The 21,193-nt window shown below is 36.1% G+C and overlaps 3 protein-coding genes across 6 annotated transcripts in view; all 3 read left to right on the forward strand.

Moving 5' to 3' along the window:
• LOC123682618 (stress-activated protein kinase JNK) overlaps positions 1 to 21,193 on the forward strand; it is a 112,366-nt gene that overhangs the window by 11,228 nt on the left and 79,945 nt on the right. The gene's annotated exons all lie outside the window — the stretch shown is intronic.
• On the forward strand, positions 1,199 to 3,857 carry LOC123682394 (eukaryotic translation initiation factor 5B-like; the record flags this gene model as incomplete). The annotated part of the gene is made up of 1 exon (XM_045620991.1): positions 1,199 to 3,857. A coding segment is annotated over one exon (1,419 nt), but the record flags the coding sequence as incomplete, so codon positions are not given.
• LOC123682395 (putative nuclease HARBI1) lies at positions 12,651 to 13,115 on the forward strand. The gene has a single exon (XM_045620992.1). It carries the CDS (start codon positions 12,651 to 12,653, stop codon positions 13,113 to 13,115), a length of 465 nt encoding a protein of 154 aa, XP_045476948.1.

The raw sequence follows: 21,193 nt of genomic DNA on the forward strand, positions 1-21,193 counted from the left end.
TACCGAACGCAGTATTAGTCCTTAGTTCTTAGGTACGGTGCATAAATCCACCATAAGATGCATAGAAAACCTGTTTTGTTCTACTTATACCTGTAAAAATTTCAGACAAAACTGGAGATTTTTCAGATTTATACCTACCATGGTTCAGATGGCGCATATATCGTTTATATTTGATATTTCTCTCGAGTCTCGGCTCTCGTGACCTTTGAATATACAGCTATAATATTTTAGATTCAATGCTCGTAACAATCTTCTATACTCTGTCATTATATTCCATTGATTTCATCAAAAATTCGATAGAAACTGAATTGTAATTTATTGTGAAAGTTTGCAGTGTCTAAAATCTGTATTTCATTCTTAAACGGCGTCAGACAGATACCGCGAATTCGAACAATTCTGAAGAGCGCCACCTCTCAGAACTCTTGTAAGCAGAACACCAAAGCAATAACCTTACACGATAATCTACATGGAAGAAAGTAAATATTTTTAATTTGCGAATGAAAAAATCGCACTCTACTTTTCGTTTTTTGCAAAAATGGATGATATGTACTTTGAACAAAGCATAATATTCGTGAAAGAAATCTATCAAAAATCACCACAAATGAGGTAAAACTATAATATCGTGAAAGTTGTTGTACAGTGCTGCCCTCTATTTATTTGCTTCGAAAAGAGAAAGGAGATGGACTATCTCTAAAAGTCTGGAACAAAATCGAATCAGTACACACACATACCAGGGATTCTATGCATCTTAGTTTAAAGTAAGAGTAAGATGTCTAAAACACTGGTGTGCTCACTTACTCCTGAAAAACCTTCAGATCAAAAGGGACCAGCCTTCTTGTTTTTTAAATTTTAATGGTATTGGTCCTTTTTCACTTGATTTCCGCATCGTTTCTTATGGCAGCGCTCTCGTCTTCATAGATAAGTAGATATAGATGTGCAACTCCCGATCGAAGCGCCTCCAATCGAAGTCAACGAAGTGACAGCCAACTAAGAAAAAAGGTTTTTTGAAAGCCCATAATACAGATAGTACCGATAGTGGTGCCATCTATTAGCAAATTGGGTAGTGTAGCCTTTAATCAGGGTGAAATTTTAATTCCAAAAAAAGTATAATTGATTTATTTCGTCTAAATGATAAATACACACAATACATAGATCATTAAAGATTTTACAAAGCAAAGTATAAAAAAAATGACTTCTTTATATACCCCAAGAAGACATTTCGGAAGGAACAAAAAGGGTGACACGATCAAAGGTAGATAGGACATCTGATGTTATATTAGAGAATCCAGTAGTGCCTGTTATTGATTTGTCTGATTCAGTTGATAAAATTGAGGAACTTCCAACCAGGAGTACGAGGACTCGTACTAAAAAGAAAGCAGAATCTGCTTCAGTTGAAAATACAAAAACAAAAAATGCTTCAGATACCAAAGAAGATACTGAATTGTCTGAACCTCCTGTAAGAACAACAAGAACAAAAAGAAAAAGATCAAAGTCAAATTCTACTACAGATGAACCATTGCATAAAGATGAGTCTTGCATTGGCGCTGGAAATGAAACAATCACAAACATATCTGCACATACTGAATATGAAGATACAGTTTCACAATTTGAAAATAGGCCAAATGCAACATTTATTGTTTCTATGGAAGGTGATTCTAATGAGGAACAAATCAAACTCGGAGGACATATGAATGAAACTGTTGTAATTGATCCTAGCAAGAATCAAGAAATTGCCATGAGTAACACAAATGATTTGATTACGGATGATGAAAGCATAGAGGAACAAGAAACTGCTATTGTGAAACAACAAAAGATCAAAAAAGATAACTCTTATGAAAACAGTCCTGTTAAGAAGAAAGTGGAAGTTTTTGAAAATTTACAGAAAAACAAAAATATAACTACTTCAAAATTGAACGCTAGCAATATTTTGAGAGAACTGGAAGGCAATAAGGGAAATGTTAAAGAAAAAGCTAAAGGATTTTTTGCTCAAAATTCCATAGGTGTCACCAAAACTAATCCTCCAAGTGCATCAGAACTGAGACAAGCCATGAATGAAGAAAGAAAGAAGAAATATGAAGAGAAAGTTAAGAGAGTACTACAACATCAGAAGGAAACTATGGAGAAGGAAAAAGAAAAAGTGTTGGAATTACAACGAATCAAGGAAGAGAGATATAAAATGGTCCTTCAGCAAAAGGAAGAGAAACAGAGATTGCTTAAAGAAGAGAATGAAAGGAAAAGACAACTGGCCAAGCAAAGGGCAGAAGAAAAAAGAAAAGAGGAAGAAGCATTGAGAATAGCAGCACAAGAGAAAAAAGAACAAAAAAGAAAGATAGAAGGCGATATTCCAAAGAAATTTGGTAAAATGATCCCAATATATATGCATCAACCAACACCACCTTTACCATGTTACGATTGTTATGATTCAGATGATGAACGTTATACAGAAAGAAAGAATATACCTGTGTGGGCCTCAAAAACAAATGTGAGAAAATGGGATTACATTCAAATGGGAATAGGACACAAAATAAAAAATACAATGTTCTGTTGTCACTCACAGAATGTAGATCTAAAAGAAGTTTTCCAAAGGATTGATCCCAAAAACCTCTCTGTTTTATAATAAATCGTTCCTTCAAGGAGGGCATTTTTCCTGATCAACTGAAAATTGCCTTGGTGAAACCGTTGTACAAGAAGGGACCTATCGGGGATCCGAATAGCTACAGACCAATCAGCATATTGCCATCGTTCTCAAAAATCTTTGAGAAAATCTTGACAAATAGATTAATGATTTTTTTTCATAAGTTTAATATTATTTCAGTGCATCAACATGGCTTTGTGAAAAACAGAAATATAGAAACTGCGGTCTATGAGCTGATTAAGGAAGTTCTCGTGACCATTGAACAAGATGAGGTTCCCATGGGCTTATTCTTGGACCTGTCGAAGGCCTTTGATTGTGTGGAGCATAAAAGACTGTTGGAAATTTTAGATGACTGTGGAGTAAGAGACAATCAGTTGAGACTCATTGAGAGTTATTTGTCATCCAGGAAACAAATGGTTGTCATGGAGGTGGATGGTGAGCTTCTTATATCGGATGAAAGAGAGATATCTATGGGCGTGCCATAGGGTAGCATTCCAGGACCTGCACTTTTTATTGTGTACATAAACCGGTTACCAAAGGCTAGAGTTGCAGTGAGACATTCAATGGGTATGTTCGCAGACGACACCAATTATCTACTAAAACTCCGTAATGTTTCCACCGCCACCGAGGAATCTAGAGGATTGCTGACGTCTGTAGGAGAATGGTTTTGTAACCACAATCTTCTTTTGAACATTGACAGTGAATGTTTTTTTATAGTGAAAGATCCAAGCTACAATATCCTTTGTCAATTAACATCTCAGGCAAAGATGTCATGGTTGAAGATAGTGTTGTTTTTCTGGGGGGTTGTAGTTGATAAACATCTGAAGTGGGGACCTCATACAGAACAACTTAGAGGAAGACTGAATTCTGTTTGTTACCTGCTTTTCATGTTACGGAATCAGATTGACCTTGAGCTTCTAAAACTGGTGTATTATTCTAATTTTCAGTCCATTTTGTCATACGGTATAATATTCTGGGGTAACTCCTCATATGTGAGTGGTCTTTTTGTTGTGCAAAAGCGAGCTTTGAGAACTGTGTTACATCTTGGATATAGGGAATCATGCAGGGGTTTCTTCAAAAGTAACAATATACTTACAGTTTATGGACTGTACATTTATAGACTGTTAATCTTTGTCAGTAAACATAGCCAGTATTTTGAGCCATATAAAAACTTGAAAAATACAAGAAGAATGTGTCCTCTTATTGTACCAACACATAAAACTACGTTGAGAGAAAAAAAATGATAAATTTATGGCAATCAGTCTATTTAATGTGTTGCCCTTAAATATCAGATATCTATCGAGTCATATTAAATTTGAGAAGGCCCTATATGTTTTACCACCCTCCCGAACGGGAGCTTGTGTAAAGGCCTCAGCACAGGTCTTATTAAGGTGGAGGTAGCTACGGACAGCCACCCGTACGACCCGATCAAAATACTTCAGATTTCTTAGTAACGACAGGCGATTGGAGCAGATTTAAATATCGAGGGAGGAGATACACCTTCAAGATGTCCAACTTCTGCTGAGGCTTCAGAGGGCTTTTTCCAATCCTCCGGAGCTGAACATCCAACTCGTCCAGCACCGGGTTAGATCTACCCATGATCCCCTATTTCGCACCCAGTTAGCCAAACATCTCTTCCGGCTGCAGTTGCCTGATTGGCTCTATCTAACATGAAGGTCGAGTAATGAATAGTGGCTTCCTAAGGTGAATTAGCAAGAAGTAGCAAGTCGTCGACATAGCCTAAGACTGCTAAGCGGGTTCATTTACAGGCAGACCACCCTCGGCGCTTTGGAGACCACAGATGAACTCGTCGAGGACGAAGTTAAACAGGTATGGGGAATGCGGGTCGCCCTGCTTCACTCCCCTACATATTGGGATCTCTCCAGTAGTATTCCTCCCGAGTTGCACTACGGTAGTGGCATCTTCAAAAGAATCCTCCACAAACCGAACAGTAGTCTCGTCAATGCAAAAATAAATTCAGGGGCATTGTGCCAGCCAGATCCTATGAAAGGTCCAGGCTCTGCAGAAGATGGTCAAGAGGGCTTATGGTGGTGTGTTGTGCCACAAGTGCGTAAAGGAAAAGATCGTCAGAGCTTTCCTTCTTGAAGAACAAAAAATTGTTATGAAAGCCCAACAGGGTGTAAAAGCTGCTCCCTCTAAGAAATAATATGGAATAAATCCCGAGCCTCTGCATCGCTCTCACGATGGACCGCTGAGAAACAGTGTCGAAGGCTTTACGCACATCGACACTAAGGATGGTATATGCTTTTAAACTCTTTCGTCCCCCGGCGACCTGTCTAAAACCTCTCTGGTTGGGGTGGATTTTAATCCCTCCCAAACGCTTATCCAAGATTCCATGTATCACCCGAGTTACCACCGAGGCGATGGTAATCTGGCGCCAGTTATTTCATCCAGGTCACCCCCCATTCGGTATCAATATCGTCCTGTTCTTCACCGGTGTGAATTTGGCAGACCGTTTCCAGCAGACTGTTTGACGGAAACACCCGAAGGCGGTGACCAGTGGCGTGCGGCAAAAAGGTTCTTGAAATCATCTCTGAAGTTTACTGAGTTGTCTAATTTTATATGCAACATTTCACTGATATAACGTTTTCGTGTAAACCAATGGTTCCCAAACTTTTTTTTTCGTGGACCCCTTTTAAAGCTTCACTAGTTTCGGTGGACCCCCATCTTATATACATATAAATAATTTTTTTTTCAGTTGAAGAATTGCTTGGAAAACAAAGAAAGGGCTATAAAATTAAATTCGGTAACACTGAAGTTTTTACAAAAGGTACAGATAAGAGTATTTGTATGTGAATTAAGGTATAAATTGGAGTTATAGTAAAAACCAAGAGAAGGCTAAAAAATTCGGAATAAACGGATAACGTTTTTGACCATTGACCATGCAAAATCAGGTAGTTTTTATTTGAAAGCGTTGAATATTTTGAAATAACACAATAAAATTGGATATCACAATTTAATAATAATAATAGCGCCTTAATTGCAAAACAATAATACATTATATTGTTTTTTTTTTTTGAGGATTACATTATGGCACTACGCGCAGTTTGGTGACGAATCCCTGCCTATATTTTTATTCTTTACAATCGAAATCAGAAAAATTTTCGTGGACCCCCATTAAAAACTTGTGGACCCCCATTTGTGCTTCACGACACCGTGGACCCCCTTCGAGACCCCTGTGGACCACCGGGGGTCCACCTGGACCACATTGGGAAACACTGGTGTAAACTTTTCTTTGTCTAAAATCGTGGTGTTGCTAAAGTCGAATTGATGTTTTTCTTTAATTGAATGGATTGAGAGAGCTGTTTTGTCTACGTTACATGCATTTCTTAGATCTGACTCATGTTGTTTTACTCTTTCTCTTACATATTGTCTCGTTTGTCCTATATAGCACTTACAATCACGGCATGGGATCTTATATACTACCTCTGTTTGTTGGAGGGGTTGGATCCTTGAGAGGAGTGAAAAACTTTTTTGTTGTATTCAAATTATAGAAAGCACAACGAAAATTGTATTCTTTGAAAATCTTTTGAATCTTATAAGAAAGGCCAGGTATAAGAGGGAACTAGCATTCATCTCAACATCTAACCTAACATTAGAATTATCTTCTACATTATTCAACTGATCTAAAACTCTATTAATGATCTTATTAATAAAGTATACTGGTCTGATAGGATTTTCTTCACTACTTTCAAATTTTCATCATTAAAACTAGGGTCATTAAGTGTCAACGATTTTCTAAGTTATAGGCTACATTTGTTCTTTGGGACACTATGATTACTATAATAATTGAGCAGGCGGTTGGAGTTTGTCAGTTTATAGTACCAATTGAGAGAGAGAGTCTATTATATAGCGATATCGCACAATACTCTGGACTCTTTTGATGTTTTTTCAATCTCATAAAAATTTTTCTACTGTGGTATTTATCTCTAGTGTTATAATTCTTTATGTCAGATTGCACGCGATTGTGATAATTTTTATCACAGTTTTATATACAATAAATTCTCAAGTATGAAAATAAATGGAAATGTGAGTTTAGTTGTAGTTAATTGACTTGTTTGCAACATTCTCTATATCCTGTTCCTCCCAGAATCCTAACAGCATGTCTCTGCAGTCTGCAGACTGATTCGCGTTGGCACAGTTTCCCCATACTACAGTGTCTACTAGCATTCATCTCAACATCTAACCTAACATTAGAATTATCTTCTACATTATTCAACTGATCTAAAACTCTATTAATGATCTCATAAATAAAGTATACTGGTCTGATAGGATTCTCTTTACTACTTTTAAATTTTCATAATTAAAACTAGGGTCACTAAGTGTCAACGATTTTCTAAGTTATAGGCTACATTTGTTCTTTGGGACACTATGATTACTATAATAATTGAGCAGGCGGTTGGAGTTTGTCAGTTTATAGTACCAATTGAGAGAGAGAGTCTATTATATAGCGATATCGCACAATACTCTGGACTCTTTTGAGGTTTTTTCAATCTCATAAAAATTTTTCTACTGTGGTATTTATCTCTAGTGTTATAATTCTTTATGTCAGATTGCACGCGATTGTGATAATTTTTATCACAGTTTTATATACAATAAATTCTCAAGTATGAAAATAAATGGAAATGTGAGTTTAGTTGTAGTTAATTGACTTGTTTGCAACATTCTCTATATCCTGTTCCTCCCAGAATCCTAACAGCATGTCTCTGCAGTCTGCAGACTGATTCGCGTTGGCACAGTTTCCCCATACTACAGTGTCTACTAGCATTCATCTCAACATCTAACCTAACATTAGAATTATCTTCTACATTATTCAACTGATCTAAAACTCTATTAATGATCTTATTAATAAAGTATACTGGTCTGATAGGATTTTCTTCACTACTTTCAAATTTTCATCATTAAAACTAGGGTCATTAAGTGTCAACGATTTTCTAAGTTATAGGCTACATTTGTTCTTTGGGACACTATGATTACTATAATAATTGAGCAGGCGGTTGGAGTTTGTCAGTTTATAGTACCAATTGAGAGAGAGAGTCTATTATATAGCGATATCGCACAATACTCTGGACTCTTTTGAGGTTTTTTCAATCTCATAAAAATTTTTTTACTGTGGTATTTATCTCTAGTGTTATAATTCTTTATGTCAGATTGCACGCGATTGTGATAATTTTTATCACAGTTTTATATACAATAAATTCTCAAGTATGAAAATAAATGGAAATGTGAGTTTAGTTGTAGTTAATTGACTTGTTTGCAACATTCTCTATATCCTGTTCCTCCCAGAATCCTAACAGCATGTCTCTGCAGTCTGCAGACTGATTCGCGTTGGCACAGTTTCCCCATACTACAGTGTCTACTAGCATTCATCTCAACATCTAACCTAACATTAGAATTATCTTCTACATTATTCAACTGATCTAAAACTCTATTAATGATCTTATTAATAAAGTATACTGGTCTGATAGGATTCTCTTCACTACTTTCAAATTTTCATCATTAAAACTAGGGTCATTAAGTGTCAACGATTTTCTAAGTTATAGGCTACATTTGTTCTTTGGGACACTATGATTACTATAATAATTGAGCAGGCGGTTGGAGTTTGTCAGTTTATAGTACCAATTGAGAGAGAGAGAGATAGAGAGAGAGAGAGTGAGTCTATTATATAGCAATATCGCACAATACTCGGGACTCTTTTGAGAATTTTTCAATCTCATAAAATTTTTTCTACTGTGGTATTTATCTCTAGTGTTATAATTCTTTATGTCAGATTGCACGCGATTGTGATCATTTTTATCACATTTTTATATACAATAAATTCTCAAGTAGAAAATAGATGGAAATGTGAGTGCAGTAGACCGACCTCGGCGTTCTCCCAGATAATGAATATGAAAGAACTTTCAAAGCAAATATATTTCTGCTGAGAGTCTATGTCAGCTCATCCGCATGAGCATTCCATGTGAGTGAAGCATCTAGATGTACGCCCAGGAACTTCACTATGTTACTATCATCTCTACCGTACCCCAATCTCAGACTTAAAATTAGAGATTGTGTCTTGTTTTCGTTCATGCTTAGACCATTAGCTATGAACCACTCGAAAGTAGCTAGTTCCAGTTCATACAAGCTCTTCTTTGTTGGAAATGACTTTATCGTCAGATATTATATAGGGAAGGTCATTAGATACAGCGTTGCCCTTTAATTTTTTGACTTTCCTCCATACCTCAGATGAATTGGTACTAGTAGTGATTGAGGAAACATAGTTCTTCCAGAAGTTTCTTTTGCTTTCTTTAATTATATAGCGTGCTTTAGCTTGTGTTTTTTTATATTCTATAAGATTCTCTACTGTGAAATATCTCTTCAGTTTGTTGAAAGCATGCTTGCTATCTTCAGTTGCTGCTTTACATCTTTCATTCCACCATGGAACTTTGCGTTTTCTGTTAACTGACCAAAATAACTTCTGAATCGATTCGTTGCTGCTTGACTTAGGAGCATAGTGGATTGAGTAACGATATATTCTATGTTTGCTTTGGAATCAACTGAAGGTATGTGAGCCTCAATGTAGTGAGTACACTTAGTCCAATCCGCAGAAGTCAGATTCCACTTATTGTAGCTTTGTGGCGGTGCATCAGAAGTATTTTTTTGGATTTCGATTTTTAAGGGGATATGATCACTACCTTGTAAGTCAACGATAGGTTTCCAACTCAGTATATGTTCTATAGTTGGGTCACACATTGCGATGTCAATTGCAGAGAATTTAGCTCTGATAGAATTGAACCTTGTTCCTATTCCAGTATTTAACAGAATGAAGTTATTATCATCCACGAAAGACTCCAGCTGATTATCTCCTTTGTCAGTTGTGGTGGAGCCCCATATGATATTATGGGCATTGAAGTCGCCAAGCAATATATGAGGTTTTTTTTTCTCATCAGAGTTTGTAGATCTGCTGACGAAAAAATTCTTGGCTATTTGGTATATATAGATTCATAATTCTGAGTTTACTCTCGTAATATTGTATTTCGATGTGAACAGCCTCTAGTCTTCTACACAGCTTAGATAGAGGTAACCTGCTTGACTTGATGGAAATATATGAGATTGTAAAAAGTTTAAAATTATGTCCTAATAAATGCCTTAATACACAAGTGGAATCCCACCTCAGCTATCACCCCATTTTCGAGAGTCTGATATAATATTATTCGTTTTGTCTATTGTTATTCGGAACGTTACCGTTGTATATGTCAGATGTCATGTCATTGTTTGATATTCTGTGAATTGTCAATTATGTCAGATGTATGACGCTGTCGATACAGTTTATGATTGTTGTGGTTGAGAAAGAGTTTATTCTGTTGGAATGAAACCAGGGAAATTTTGTTCAATCCTCTTGATATTGTAAAAAAGACAAAAACTATATGATACTTGATACCTGTATATTTTGACAAGTGAGTCCCCATTTTGTTGTTGCAAGGAGATCACATGTTCATTTCTTTTTTACTTTTTGTAGAGCTCCTGAAGATGCCCTAACAAGGCGAAACATGTAGAGTTGATATTAAATAAAGAGTCCATTAAGTACAAAATAGGTTTTATTACATTATATCAAAAAATGGATTATGGCCGTTTAGTGAGTAACTTATTGAAAAAATATGGATTTCTCTCAGTGCACGATCTGCCTGGCCTAAATCCCCTAAGTCCTTCATTTAAACTGATATACTATTCGAAATTTTTTTTATCGCAATAAAACGAAATAAAATTATAACTGACACCACCGAAACGTAAATCGACTTCTGCAGCACTCCTGAACGTGACATTTCCCCGTATATATATATATACATTCCCAACCGCTTCATTATTAGCTTTGGCCATTAATTCCGCGGTTGAGAGGACTACGGTTATAACGGGTGTTTTTTTTTCGAGGTATATAACTTTAAGTTGGCATTACTGTTCAAGATGGCGACCGATTTAACAGCTGTCAAGTGATTTATTCTCAGTTTGGTTTGGCAATTCATCATGAATAGACTCACGCCTGAACAACTCTTGCAAATAGTACAATTTTATTTCGAAAATAATGGTTCTGTGCGGAATACGAATCGCGCACTACTTCCATTTTATTTTGTTTAGCGATAAAGCGCACTTCTGGTTGAATGGCTACGTCAACAAACAAAACTGCCGCATTTGGGGTGAAGCTAATCCTCAAGTGTATGTCGAAACACCGTTACATCCAGAAAAACTGACTGTTTGCTGCGCTTTATGGGCTGGTGGAATCATTGGTCCGTACAAAAACGATGATGGCCAGAACGTTACAGTCAATGGTGATCGGTATAGAGCCATGATTACTAATTTTTTCATTTCTGAAATAAACAACCATGATGTCCAGGATCTGTGGTTCCAACAAGACGGCGAAACATGTCACAAAGCTCGTGCCACAATCGATTTATTGAAAGACACGTTTGGTGACCGCCTAATTTCACGTTTTGGACCTGTGAATTGGCCTCCAAGATCTTGTGATTTAACACCGCTAGACTACTTTCTGTGGGGCTATGTAAAGTCATTGGTCTATGCGGATAAGCCACAAACCCTTGACCATTTGGAAGACAACATTCGCCGTGTTATTGCCGATATACAGCCACAAATGTTGGAAAAAGTCATCGAAAATTGGACGTCCAGATTGGACTACATCCGAGCCAGCCGTGGCGGTCATAAGCCAGAAATCATATTTAAAATGTAATGCCACAAGATTATTTTGCGGATAAATAAAATTCATGTCAATCGAATAATCCATCGTTGTTTTATTGCAATTTAAAGTTCTATAGCTCTAAAAAAAAACACCCTTTACTATTCGAAATTTTTTTATCGCAATAAAACGAAATAAAATTATAACCGACACCTTCAAAACGTAAATCGACTCCTGCAGCACCCCTGAACGTGACATTTCCCCGTATATATATATATACATTCCCAACCGCTTCATTATTAGCTTTGGCCATTAATTCCGCGGTTGAGAGGACTACGGTTATACCTTCCCTGATTACGCTTACGTTTTATGAATTCATGTAGCCGAACCCGCCACCCCGCTCCTCCGCTGCTGCCCCTTCCATTATTTAACGCTCCCGGGTGTTTTTCCGAGAGAGGGAGCGAGTTTAATGAAATTGGCCAAATTGAGTTTCGCCGCCCGAAATGGAGTACTAACCAACTCGGCAACGCTCTTCCGTAATTTTAACGAAATTATCGGATCAACTTTCGAATTCGACGATGCTGTCCCCCCCCTGTTTTTTTTTTGACGGCTCGTTTTGAATGGCCAAAGGGGTGAGGTGATTGGGGGGGGGGTGAATTCCATTAGTGCCGAAATTCGAAAATTGAATATCCCCGCTCGTTTTTCGGTTCTTTGATTGGCATATTCTGCCGGCGTTAGATCAAAGTGATGTCGCGCTGAGTCGATCTCTCGTTGATATCGATGAAATATGATCCGGCTGTTTTGTAATTGAGTTTTCTCCAGTTCGGCAGCCATATTTAGGGTAATTTGAAAATAAACCGCTGGATAAAATTCTCTTGAATATTTATTTGATGGATCGGTGAATATCGCTACAGAAAATATCATATTGGGCCGTATTCATAAAAAAAAGGTTATGCTTATACTTGCAGAATATAAGGGAAATCCTTCAGCTCGCATTCATAATATTTCGAGTAAAACCTTATACTAATAGTGTATGAGCATATTCTTCACAAAAAGTATTTGGTTATTCATAAACGTTACCTTTTACTATAAATGAAAAGGATATCCTTCAATAATTTCGAGTGTGGTCAGTAGCAGACTCAGTCGTATAGTGATCAGTTGTAGCGATGGCAGATGTTGTGGAACTGAGAGATATTACAAAGAGCGTTTATCAACACCTGTTCGTGAGTACAAAGAATTATATCGGTTTCAAGAGGAAAATGTGCTATGGCTTGCTAACAAATTTTTGGGAATAAATAATGCTGAAACTCGAGAAGGTCCGTCCTAAAAATGCAGATGTGTTTACGCTATCTCAGTGATCCTGGGTATCAGAAAGGCATTGGTCAAGAACTGGGTGTAAGTCAAGCTACAGTATCTCGTACAGTGACTGCCGTAATTGACAGCATAGTGGCGCAATCAAATTACTGGATAAAATTTCCGTCTACGAACAATGCACTTATGAGTGCCAAACAGTTATGTCAAAGCAAATATAGGTTTCCAACAGCAATTGGCGTAGTTGACTGCACCCACGTAGGAATTCTGAAACCAAATCGCCATGGTGATGAGTATGTCAACCGGAAAGGTTATCCTACACTGAATGTGCAAGCCACTTGTGATGCAAGAGAAATGTTCACTAGTACCGACGTTAGTTGGCCTGGTTCGGTCCACGATTCAAGAATATGGAGAAATTCACGAATAAGGGTTCAATTACAAAATAAGAACAACGTCGTGCTGCTGAAGCTGGATATAGTATAGAGACGTGGCTCATGACTCCATTCCGAAACCCCGCTCCAGGTGCTGAACTAAATTATAATAAACTTCTGAAAAAAGAGAGAATGATAATTGAACGTTGTTTTAGTAAACTGAAACGTCGATTGCCTATTTTGCAACATGTTTGCCGAGTGAAATTGGAGAATGTGCCAAAAATAATTATTGCCTGTATTGTGCTTCATAACGTGGCAAAAACTTTGAAAGATATCGATTTTGCAGCACCTGAAGAAGAAGTGCCAGAAGAAGATCACAGACAGTCATAAGCCAACATGCCAACAACCATTTACTTATTCTTGGAGGATATTCTTGGTATGAGGTTATCATTATGAATACGAAAAAAAAGGAAATGCTTATACTCTTACTTTTTTCTTCAATTCAAAACCTTATACTTTTACCTTTTACTTACAAGGATATCCTTTAATTTTATGAATACGGCCCATTAAGTTGTACGGGGTGGGTAAATTTCGATGTTTTAGCACTAGAATTTTGACAAAATCATATCTCCGCTAATACTGATGATAGAGCTCTGAAATTAAAATATTACTCATTACAGCATTGTTTTCAGTTATTTTTTTTTTCATTTTGTTATTGTCTACACTGACTTCCGATCCTATCAAATTTCAACACACGTCAATTGTCAATATAATTTAAATATGGTGAAATGTTTCTATCAATATAAAGTGATATCTCCTGAGATGTAAAATGTAAAGGGTGTTTTTTTAGAGCTATAGAACTTTAGATTGCAATAAAACAACGATGGATTATTCGATTGATATGAATTTTATTTATCCGCAAGAAAATCTTGTGGCATTACATTTTAAATATAATTTCTGGCATATGACCGCCACGGCTGGCTCGGATGTAGTCCAATCTGGACGTCCAAGTGGCCGTATATCGGCAATAACACGGCGAATGTTGTCTTCCAAATGGTCAAGGGTTTGTGGCCTATCCGCATAGACCAATGACTTTACATAGCCCCACAGAAAGTAGCCTAGCGGTGTTTAATCACAAGATCTTGGAGGCCAATTCACAGGTTCAAAACGAGAAATTAGGCGGTCACCAAACGTGTATTTCAATAAATCGATTGTAGCACGAGCTGTGTGACATGTTTCGCCGTCTTGTTGGAACCACAGCTCCTAGACATCATGATTGTTCCATTCAGGAATGAAAAAGTTAGTAATCATGGCTCTATACCGATCACCATTGACAGTAACGTTCTGGCCATCATCGTTTTTGAAGAAGTACGGACCAATGATTCCACCAGCCCATAAAGCGCACCAAACAGTCAGCTTTTCTGGATGTAACGGTGTTTCGACATACACTTGAGGATTAGCTTCGCTCCAAATGCGGCAGTTTTGTTTGTTGACGTAGCCATTCAACCAGAAGTGCGCTTCATCGCTTAACAAAATAAAGTGGACGTAGTGCGCGATACGTATTCCGCACAGAACCATTATTTTCGAAATAAAATTGCACTATTTGCAAGCGTTGTTCAGGCGTTAGTCTATTCATGATGAATTGCCAAACTGAGAATAAATCACTTGACAGCTGTTAAATCGGTCGCCATCTTGAACAGAAATGCCAACTTAAAGTTATATAATAATAATAATAATAATAATAATAATATCCTTTATTTGATCAAATATCAACAGATGTAGATCACGTCAATACATACCAATACATATGAACACTATAATGAAACAAAATCCCTTTCACTTAAAAAATCCTTAACACTATAATAACATTTACTAACCAAAAACATTTTTAATCTTTTTTTTTGAATTGCAATAGGCATGCATTTAAAATTTTGAGGAAATTTACTCCATACTGTGATTATAAAATATACAGCATTCCTTTGTATATAACTAAAATTTGTTTTTTCTCTACTGAGATAATTTTTTCCTCTGGTATTGTATTCATGACTTAACAGTAATTCTTTAAAATCATTGAAGTTGTTGCTTACATACATAACACATTCATAAATAAACAGACTGTACAATGTCAATAAGTTATTACCAATAAATATATTTCTACAGCTCTCATTGTATTTCATTTTGAAGATAGTTCTCAAGCATCTCTTCTGCATTATGAATATTCTCTCAGCCTCAACAGAATTACCCCAGAAAATTATTCCGTACCTGAGCTTGGACTGAACATAGGCATAATAAGCTGTCAGGGCCGCCTCTTCACTAATTGTATTGGTCAATATCCTCAAAGCATAGCAATATCTTGCAATACCTGTAGACAGATTTTCAATTTGTGTTTTCCAACTCAAATCCCCATCGATATATATCCCCAGGAAAGGTACTGCATCCTCTGTCTTGATCGTTTTACCATGGTATGTCAAGCTTATGGCATCTTTATTTCTTTCCCTAAAGACAAGCAATTTTGTTTTGTCGATGTTTATTACCAATTCATTTCTTTTAAACCACTCTTCAAGATTTTTCAAGTCACATTCAAGCTGATCCTTGCATTCAGTCACAGTCTTACGAGACAAGATCATTGACACATCATCAGCAAACATAACCATATCATTGGATGTTACATGAATTAAATCATTGGTATAGATTATATAGAGTAGAGGACCCAATATTGAGCCTTGTGGTACACCTCTCTCAACATGTAAGGGATCTGATATTACCCGTTTGCCATTTTTTCCTCTCTCTGTGGTTCTTTGAGTTCTTCTTGTTAAATATGATCTGAAGAGATCTAGTGCAACTCCTCGTATTCCATATTTTTCCATCTTCTCTAGTAGGATGTTATGATTCACACTGTCAAATGCTTTTGTCAAATCAAGGCAAAGGGCTGCTGTCACTTGATTTTTATTCAATGATTTTATGATGGAATTTAGTGCCTGATACATTGCATTTATTGTAGATTTTCCCTGCCTGAAACCACATTGCTGCTTAACCAAGATGTTATTTATTTCAAAGAAATGTAAGACCTTATCAAAGATTATTCTCTCGAAAATCTTGTTGATATTAGATAATATTGATATAGGGCGATAGTTATCATAGATGTTCTTATTTCCCTTCTTGTGAATTGGTTTAACCAGAGCTTCTTTAAGTGCCTGTGGATATTCACCTCCTTGCAATATTCGATTGATTATATGAGTTAAGGGTTTCACAAGTATTGATGCACAGGTTTTTAATAGGTCAACAGGTATTTCATCATATCCGACTGTTTTCTTGTTTTTTAAGCGCCTTATATAACCTAGCATTTCCTCTTCCAATACTGGCCCCAGAAAAATGCTACTATCGATTGGTCTAACAGTCTCTGTGTCCGTCTTATTGCTCATATCAGGTCTTGGAGCAGACTTTAGAAAGAAAGCGTTCATCTCGTTTAATAAATCTTCCTCTGATTTTTCTGGAAACACTTTGAATAATGATTTGTCTTTATCTCTTTCATTTTTGGTTGTTTTATTTATCAATGTCCAAGTGGCTGTGGTCTTATTCTCAGAATTTGCTATGAATGTCATTTCTGCATTTTTTTTGGATTGTCTAACTACTTGCTTCAATATATTTGAGTATTTCTTGTAGAACTCCTGTGATATTAAACCGTCCAACATTTTTTCATAAAGATCTCTTTTATGTTTACTTGACTTCTTTATTCCTGAAGTGATCCACATCCTTTTGAGTCCTTTTTTTAGGTTGCATTTTTTCAATGGAAATATTTGGTTAATTCTTGACTTCAATGTATCAAAGAAATGTTCATAGGCTCTATTTGGATTTATCTGCAACATAACGTTGTCCCAGGTGCACTCTTGAAGACTATAAAAGAAATCTTGGAGCTTTGATTTTGTGAAGAATCTTTTTTCAATGATCTCTTTCACGTTTTCTTCTATTGGTGTTACGGTCTCTACTGTTATGTGCTGACCCATATGATCTGTTAAGGCCGATATGAGGTTTTTATTGTTTCTAAATTTGGTTGTATTGATGAATATATTGTCAATTAGAGATTTTGTTGTTTCTGTTATTCTAGTTGGCTTGAAAATTGTTTGTTCATAGTTGAAAGATGTTAAGAGGTCTAGAAATTCCGCCTTTGAGCAGTCATCATTCAGCAGGTTAATGTTGAAGTCACCACATACTACCACATCATAGTTTGCAAAATTACAATGCACTGCATTAAGCACTTCTTCAAATGTGGTCATAAAGGTTGATAAGTTTCCCAGGCCAGTTCGGTAGATAGACATGACAACCAGCTTTCTTATTTTACTCATGATGCATGATATTTCAATCTCACATTCCACACTCATATCTTTTATGAATGGTACATCCTCGAAATCTTGAAGAGTATCCCTTACCAAAATACATGAACCCCCATGCACAGACGTCACCCTCGAGCAACATGACACAACATGATAACGTTCTATTTTAAAAAAATGCTCTTCTTCCTTACTGAGCCAGTGCTCAGTCAAACACACAAGGTCTGGGGTTTCTTCAAGTGATTTTATAAATATTTCCAGTTCAAGAATTTTATTTCTGACACATTGTATATTTTGATGTATTATATTTATGCTTCCATTCAATTCTCGTTGAGATATCGTCTTATATGGAGAAAATGGTTTAAACTAATGCCTTTTTCCCACTTACTAGGATCCATGATTGTTTCTTTCGATTCAATTGGTACATATAACTTGAAAGAGCTTTTATATGAGTCCTTCCTTGTTTTCATAACTTCACATTTGATTTCAATTTTAAATATTTCCATTATGTATTTTTTGAGTTCTTCTGGATTGGTATTTGGTTTCAGACCAGTTATGAATAGGCAGCTCAATTGTTTTGCTGCTAATGAATTAGTTGTTTCTATTACACCTTTTATAGGTTGCGGTCTTTGAAATCTTGGTATATTTTTTTTCCTGCGATATTCTACCTTTTTCCAATCACCGTCTTGATCCATTTTCGTTTTATTCATTATATTCACCTCGCATACCTCTTCACTTGTTGCGGAATTGAATGATCTTAATCTAAATCTTCTGTTATTTATTTGTTGTTGTTGAACTCGTTTTTTGAGGTTACTTGTTTTATCTATGTTCTGTGACACCGTCTTTTCCGACGTTGACATTGTGCGTGAAGTACTTTCGTTTGACAGAGGTGGTTCTATGCGTACCTGTGGAAGTTCATTTGTTACCGTTGAAGGTTTCTTCATCATCCGTAGATTTCTGCAATCATCAGGTACAGTGGTGTTTACTTGGATATGATGCTTTCCAACCGGTGCTATAGGTGGCGCACCAGTTCCCAAATTAAGTTTTGATTTCATGTCGTTTATTTTTTCTAAGAGCAAAAAATTGTTTTGATGCAGAATTGAGTTTTTGTCCTGAATTTCATGTATCAATTGCTTCAAATACAAGTTTTCCATTTCCAATTTTGAAATTTTAGCATCGCTCACCCAGGTTTCGTGAATATTCACGTCTTCCTTTTCATCAACATTTGTCTCATCTTGTTGACAGCATATTATCACTGTATCACTTTTGTAAATTATATTTTTCATCCTTTTAACACATCCTTCATGGTAAAAAGTATCACAATTCTTACAAACCAACACTTTACATGGTCTTGAGCAACATTTGAAAAATTTTTTTGAAATCGATTCGCTACAATTCGACATTTCATCGCCATCGCATTTTCTAACGTCTACATCACTCGACGCCATCATATTCTTATACCACGAAGAATAAAAGAGTTTTTTGCAAGGTTTCTTCCCATTTCATAATTTTTTTGTGTGACACTATACAAGAAAATTGCTAAAAATCAAGTAGCTTGATATGATTCAAGTACTTGATAAATAAATACTTGACTTGACTTGAGCTTGAAAAACTATTACTTGATTTGAGCTTGACTTAAAATCAAGCCAAGTAGCTTGAAAATCAAGTCAAGCCGTGAATCCCTAACATCCTAAAATCTCGTTCATATCGATGAAATATGATCCGCCTGTTGTGTAATTGAATTCTCTCCGGAACGTCAGCCATATTTCGGATAATTTGAAAATATACCGCTGGAAAAAAAGGATTGGATAGCAGTGACTCTTGAATATTTATCAGGATCTGCGGATATCGTTCCAGAAAATGCATATCAAGTTGTCCGCAGTTCACTTGAGTGGATAGAATAGGTTTCCTAAAATTGGAAAATTTAATATCCTCGCATTTTTTTGTTCTCAAATTGGCACATTCGGTCGGCATAGGATCAAAGTGATGCTGCGCCAGGTCAATCCCTTTGATATCGATGAAATATGATCCGCCTGTTGTAATTGACTTTTTTCCGGTACGTCGACATATTTCGAGTAATTTGAAAATACAACGCTGTATAAAAGCTGTATGCTTTGTAGAACACCATTTCCTGAATATTAGAATTGACGGATCATTTTTGCCGGTTTCATGATTAAGCGTCAAAAAATATCATACTCGTATTGTGCACTCATTTTATACGCTTTGGTGTTGGTATCAAGGGCGTAAAAATGGGGGGGTACTGGGGTAATTATCCCCCAAGATTTTCAAAATATAAAATTTCAATAAACTCACAAAGACGAAGAACGAAAATTTCTCCATAAAATTAGAATTCAAAAGATTTCCAAGGTGGAAAAAATACTGGAGAGCTATACAGAAAAAAGATAAAACTGAAGATTTGGAAAATCTTAATTGGGAAAGAACTTTTCTACATAAGTTAATGTTGAAATTCATGGATGTTTTTGACTCTATTAGTGATGCAGAGATTAATATAAAGGATAAAATTCATTATTGTGAAAGGTTTCTAGAACTAATGATCGATTTAGAATCCCTTTTACCTACAAGAAGATTTTTCAATACTGTATTAGATGACTGTCATTTGGTAGTTAGATGCCAACTTTCTACTCTTATAAAAAAACCAGAAGGAAGACTATTTTCTCAGCTTCTTGATACTCTAAAATTCTATTCGAAATTTGAAATCAATGATGAAACAGGTGACCCCCTAACAGACCACGATATGACACAAATTCATTATGATCAAATTACCTCACTACAAAAAGTAGCATTTAGCAAGTTTCCAGAACTTATAGATTTTGCACTTGCTAATGTTGCAAGTGTAGACACTAGAAAGAGTTTATCAAAATATTTTGGAACCTTAAATAAAAACAGCCTTCATCTTATAGCATCGTACTTGAGATTAGTTCCACCTCCAGAAAAACAAAATGAAATAACATGGTGTAGATTTGATGTGGAATTTTTAAGGGAGTTATTAATTTCTCGTCATGAAAAAAGAATTTCTCAGTTGGAAGCATTGAATGAGATGCCATTGTACCCAACTGAATCTATCATTTGGAATGAGAACATTCCAGTAATAATAATTTTACTTTCCTTTGAAATCGACACGTCAGTAAAAAATCGGACCCCTTTACGGTTTATGAGTTCATTATCGCTTTCAAGATGAGTGCCTTTATTGCACTATGAGATCGTCTTTGCCCGAGGTTTATTCCTTTTCTTGTCCTCTTTCTAGGCGATGCCCCTTATTTGCCATCTGTGATTTTTGCATTCATCATCGGTATACACTTTCTCTAATTCTGTGGTTATTCCGTTCATTCTTCCACATCTTGTAGAACAAAATCGTGCGAGAATGTATCAGAAACGCACAGTTTTCATGGTTATATTTTATTATTTTATGTTGGTACTCCGAACTTTCCGCCATGCTTTATCTGTCAATTCATCAATTTGCCTTAAAGAAATCAGTTCTGCCAACCAACATTTTTCAATGCAAAAATCACTAAAATGTATTTATGGAAATATTTCATTAATTTCAATGAAAATGCAATGAATTAGAGAAAATAATGTATAATACTCGTACAGAAGGCTCATTCTACCACTCGTTCATTTCCAAAACTCGCCACTTCGTGGCTCGTTTTTGAATTTTGAACTCGTGGAAGAATATCAATGCCTTCTGCACTTGTATTATAAATAACTATACCCGTTGTTTTCGGTTCTTTGTATCATTCTCGTCACAGAATTTCAAGATGTAGTTATCAAAGAACTAAACTGAGTAATTCGCATCGAAAAATTGTCTAGGCTGTGTGATACAATTTATTGTGTTTCATTGCAA

This window comes from Harmonia axyridis, chromosome 6, assembly GCF_914767665.1.
Source record: "Harmonia axyridis chromosome 6, icHarAxyr1.1, whole genome shotgun sequence".
Classification (NCBI taxonomy): domain Eukaryota; kingdom Metazoa; phylum Arthropoda; class Insecta; order Coleoptera; family Coccinellidae; genus Harmonia; species Harmonia axyridis.

What these genes read in the sequence shown, in the direction of transcription:
- LOC123682395 (XM_045620992.1), top strand. Translation starts at nt 12,651, where the DNA reads ATGCAGATGTGTTTACGCTATCTCAGTGATCCTGGGTATCAGAAAGGC.